A 5,677-nucleotide genomic window follows, 5' to 3' on the forward strand; every position below is an offset into this window, starting at 1 on the left:
AGGTAGTTTCGTGTCCTTTAACTTGTAGAGAGAATTTTCTAAAGTTATTAGCATCCACTAGCAGCAAACACCTGAGAATTTCTCGATTGATATAAATGTCGTGTCAAATTACACGTACTATGGTCAAACAACTACTAGTCTTCCAATTAATTATTAACACCATATCACTACAAATTTGACTTTCATATAAAAGAAAAGAACCTTCGCCGAAACTCAAACAATTATAAAACAAAGAATATAGAAATATATTTCTAGCTTCTAGCTAGCCAGCTAGCTAAGATAGTCACACACAAACATGGCTCAGAAACTCTCAGAATTTCTTATCATATTCTTCATAATATGCCCATTATTCTTATTATTTCTTGCTTCTGCACAAAATGATTATCCAATTACATCACAATCTGATTGTGTTTCAACCTGTGGATCTATCGAAATTCCTTACCCCTTTGGAATGAAGGATCCAAAATGCTATGCCGATAAGTGGTTCGAAATCGAATGCAGAAACCAGAAACCTTACCTTAAGCTCATAAACCTTGAGGTCACAGGCATATATGCTTCGAGTAGCATGGTAGAGATCATGAACCCAGTTTTCCGATGGAAGTGCAAAGATGACAAAGATTCAAAGCCATTCGTCAACCTCACAGGAACACCTTTTTCGTATTCCAACGATCAAAACAAGTTCACGGCCATAGGTTGCAACAAGATCGCATTTTTGGTGTCTAACGGCTTAGAAGTCAGCGGTTGTGTCACCCTTTGCGACCAACACGACAATGAAGAGGTTAACTTCAATAATCTCTCCCTAATATTTTCACAATATTTTCGTATTATTTACAAATAAAAAATGTTTCGAGCCATAGTTTAATTTGGCAATCATAACTAGTGCTAACTTGTTTTTTTTTTAATTCATTAATTATAGTTAAAATAAATGTATAATATTATTAAATATAATAAGTGTGTAATTATATAGATATTATACACGTAAAATTATTGATCTTAAATTAAGCAAAAAATTTTAAATTATATTTTCTCAAATATTACTCTTATTATATTTAATATTAGGATTATGAAAAAAACTAATTATTTTAAAAATTTGTTAGAGATATAAGTATTATTGTGTCTTGTCCTTCTAGCAAAAGATTTTGAGATTAGAAAAATAATTTTATGATTTGAATATATAGTATTAGAGTTTTTATGATTTAAAAGATTATATAATTTGATTTTTGTTGACTCAAAAAAAATTTTTAGTATATGACAAAAAAAAAAAAAGAAAAGACTTTAATAAAGAACATGTCAGAAATATAACTATTTACATGTATGTGGGTTTGAATTTTTTTGAAGAAGCGATTTGATGATTATATATGTAATAATATTTGTATTTATATAACATAGGTTAACAGCAACGTTGCTTATGGACAAGGAACCGATGGGTGCTTAGGCAGGTTCTGCTGTGAGACATCACTGCCTCTGTACCTTTCAGAATTCAACGTGACACTTGAAAGCATGAACAATAGAAGTTCAAGCGATGAATGCGTTCATGCGTTGATTGGGACAGATTATTGGTACGAAATTTATGATGGTACTAGTACTGAGTATAGAAGCCTTGGTGACTTAAGGGGTTTGAACTATGTTCGTGCCATGCTTGATTGGGTGATTCTCAACAACACCGTGAAACTACCTTCGGATTCAAACTGCACCCATGTTGTTGGTTATTCTTCTTCTAGTTCTTCTGCTCGCAGATGTGAGTGCTACTCAGACTCTTTTGGCAATCCATATGTTACTGGAGGTTGCATTGGTATGAATTCTTTCCACTACTTTATTTATTGTTACGTTCAGTATTTAATCTCTTAATTCCTTTCTAATCAGAATATGGGTGGGTTTATTATCACTTATTTGAGGAGTGTTTGTATACTTCTTGAAAGTTCATGTACTTATTATATATAATTTTTACTTTTGAAAATTAGATGTTTTAAAGCACAGGTGAAACTTTTTTTTTAAATTTTAAAAGTCCAACATAATTTTATATTATATTTTAAAAATATATTAATTTATTAGTCATTTGAGATTCAAAAACAACTTTATTAAATATAATTATTATAATTTTCAAAAATAACTCAAGAAAGATGAATAACTTTTAGAGAACCACAAACAATACGCTTAAATAAATAATTTACTCATATAATTTGTTCTTATTTTGTTGATATGATCTTTGTTTTCAATATTAGAAAGATAATACGTATATTCTGGTTACGAGCACATGATTTATACAATTAAAACTACTTTAAACAAACGAAAGGAAAAGTCTAGGGAGCCAGCAGTTTTATTGAATTTTGGCCAGCATGTAATCAGCAGAGGAAGGTGAGCCATTAGATGAAATCTCACACCAATCTCACACCATCAAATCATCATTGATGGCTAATTGATGACTAACAATCACAAAAATTGCTGACCCCTAGCATTGCTCCAAACGAAATATATAGTTTTAAACATTTTGTTAATGTATTTTTTATATAAATTTAATAGTTTCTTATTACACTTATTAACGAAGCACACAAGTATAAATTTTTAAATTAAATATCCTCAAAATACTTTTTCTGCCAAATTTTATGTATATAATCATGCAATGTGCTATTCCATGATCATTATAATATTTATCTAAAATTTTACATATAACAATAATGATATACATAATCATTAAATCCTAAAGTTGAATGACATGATAAAATAAACTCGAATCCAATGCAAATTATTTTTTTATAATATGGAACATTCAAATTTTACCGTCAAAATTGAACTAGATATGGCTTTGTTATGTTGACTATGGACCAAATCAAAGGGGACTTTATGGATATGGCTTGGCCAATCAATTATATGTTGAACATGAGTTAGGACCGCTGATTTATTTTCGTTTTTTTTATTAACTTTTTCTTCAATAACATTCGTGTTTATAATTGTCGTGTGACTTTGATTAGTAGGCGTTCACTGGTATTTGTCCAAATGTCATCATATTATATACCTTCACATGGAAAACAATAATGGTTATATTTTTTAACATTAAAAAACTAATGTCTATTTATTTATTTTTATATGTTTGTAATACCCAAGTGCTTATTCTTTCAGCCGTCGTGGTGATTTTGAAATCTACTGTGTTTTGGGTGCTAGCTAGCTAGGTTTTTACTTACTTTACGTAACAAATGAAAATGGCAACACTTCTTAGGCAAATTCTAGATGAAATTGCATTGCGGGGAAATAATGGTTCATAAGTGCTTTAAAAATACTTTAGATATCAAGTGATGTGGGAAGTTATTAAAAACTAAATTTTTTAATGTGTTTGTCATTAAAAAAAAATAGATTTTTTTTTTTTGTGTTGGGTACTAATTTTAAATTTTTAATCAATGTTTTCATTAAAAAAAAAGGCTTCAATGTTCTTTGTCCTTCATGTTTCAGATTTTGACTCATCCAATAAGAACAGTCGAGCAAAGTGGGTTATAATAGGTATGTAAGACTCATCTCCATATATTTGTGTAACACATTTTCATTTTCATGTGAATAACATAATTATTTGAAACATTTTTTTTAGTTGAGACTCACTTTGATATTTGAGATTGACGAATTGCATTGATTTGGTCCCTAATTTTTTAATTGTTATAATTTAGTCCCGCAAATTTAAAAAGATGCATTAATATAGTTTCTCTTTAACGCTGTTAGTTTGATAGCTCAAGTCTTGCCATGTTAGACATTAAAATGTCGTTGTACACGTTTTAGCATTAAAAGAGCACTAAATAATGTCATTTCAAGGTTTGAAAAATACTAAAAGAGAGGAGTATAACATTTTAGTATTGTTCAAACCATCAAACGACGTCATTTAGTGTCTTCTTTAGTGCCAAAATACATACAATATCATTTTAATATTTCTAACATGACAACTAACAAGACTTGAGCTACGTCACTAACAGTATTGAGTTATGGCGACGAAAGATACACGAAAGACTATATTGATGTACTTTTTGAATCTAAGAGACCAAATTATAACAATTGAAAAGTCGATGGACCAAATTAGTACAACTCGCCAATCTCAGGACCAAAGTGGGCTTAACTCCATTTTTCTTTGACTAGAACTAATTTATTATTTATTTGCAATTATTGGAACAAACTAACTATTTAACTTATTTATTGTTTTATTATGTCAAAAATGTATAGGAGTATCCGCAAGCCTGGGATCTATCATTCTACTTCTCGGTCTGTGGTTTATGTACATTGTTGTAAGGAGAAGAATTTTAAAGAAACGGAAAGAGAAATTCTTCAAACAAAATGGTGGATTGTTGTTGCAACAAAGATTATCCACCGGAGAAGTGAGTGTTGAACAAGCTAAAGTGTTCAGCTTAAGGGAGTTAGAGAAGGCCACTGACAACTTCAATCTCAACAGAGTTCTTGGAAAGGGAGGTCAAGGTACTGTTTACAAGGGCATGTTAGTAAATGGCGAAATTGTTGCGGTTAAGAGGTTCAAGGTTCAAGGAAAGGTTGAAGAATTCATCAACGAATTCGTGATTCTTTCACAAATTAACCATAGAAATGTGGTGAAGCTGTTAGGGTGTTGTTTGGAGACAGAAATTCCTCTGCTCGTTTATGAATTCATTCCTAATGGTAATCTTTTTGAATACTTGCATGATCAAAACGAAGAGTTACCAGTGACATGGGACATGCGTTTAAGGATTTCAATTGAAGTTGCTGGAGCTTTGTTTTACTTGCACTCAATTGCATATCAGCCAATTTATCATAGAGATGTGAAATCAACCAATATACTTTTAGATGGAAAGTACAGAGCAAAATTGGCAGATTTTGGTGCATCTAGAATAATTTCTACAGAAGCCACTCATCTCACTACGGTAGTTCAAGGTACTTTTGGATATTTAGATCCGGAATATTTTCATACTAGTCAATTTACGGAAAAGAGTGATGTTTATAGTTTTGGAGTAGTTCTGGTTGAACTTTTGACGGGCGAAAAGCCGATATCATCGATAAGAGAAGAGGATGCCAAGAGTTTGGCATCTTATTTTGTTGGTTCTATGGAGCAAGATTGTTTGTTTGAGATTGTTGACAAGAGAGTGATGAAAGAAGGGGAGCAAGAACAGATCATTGGGGTTGCTAATCTTGCATATAGGTGCTTGGAGTTGAATGGGAGAAAAAGGCCTACTATGAAAGAAGTCACATTGGAGTTAGAAAGGATTCGGAATTTGGATAGAAAGGTTGATGATCTTGTTGTTGTTGTTGATTCACAAGAGCAATACCGCCATGAAGAGATTGAGTTTGTTGGAACTGAAATGCCATGGACAGGGGATTCTGAATTAGATACATTGCCAAGCATAGGAAACAATACAACCTCCTCGGAAATTAGGCCTATCCATGCAAAATATAATTGATACAAGCTCCTAGGAAATTAGGAACAATACAATCACTACAACAATATAGATTATTTTTTAGGGTTATAATGTGTAAAAGAAAATTAAAATTTATCAAAAAAACAAATTTTGACACTATTTTAACTATGAAAATATGTTAATAAAAGTTTTGTCAAAAATAGTATTTTTAACATATAAGTGATTGTGAAAAAAATTTAAATCTTATTTTGATAAATATTGGCTGTCAAAAATAATTTGTTAGAAAATTTTGAGAACATATT

The 5,677-nt window shown here is 30.8% G+C and overlaps 1 protein-coding gene across 1 annotated transcript; it reads left to right on the top strand.

Moving 5' to 3' along the window:
• Positions 1-295: 295 nt before the first annotated feature.
• Positions 296-5,470, top strand: LOC107483202 (wall-associated receptor kinase-like 1). Its single transcript, XM_016103822.3, has 4 exons — positions 296-778; positions 1,390-1,792; positions 3,445-3,492; positions 4,198-5,470. The coding sequence occupies exons 1-4, from the start codon at positions 296-298 to the stop codon at positions 5,415-5,417; spliced, it is 2,154 nt and encodes a 717-aa protein (XP_015959308.1). The 3' UTR covers positions 5,418-5,470.
• Positions 5,471-5,677: the final 207 nt, after the last annotated feature.

The sequence above is a fragment of the Arachis duranensis genome, chromosome 4 (genome assembly GCF_000817695.3).
Source record: "Arachis duranensis cultivar V14167 chromosome 4, aradu.V14167.gnm2.J7QH, whole genome shotgun sequence".
Classification (NCBI taxonomy): Eukaryota; Viridiplantae; Streptophyta; class Magnoliopsida; order Fabales; family Fabaceae; genus Arachis; species Arachis duranensis.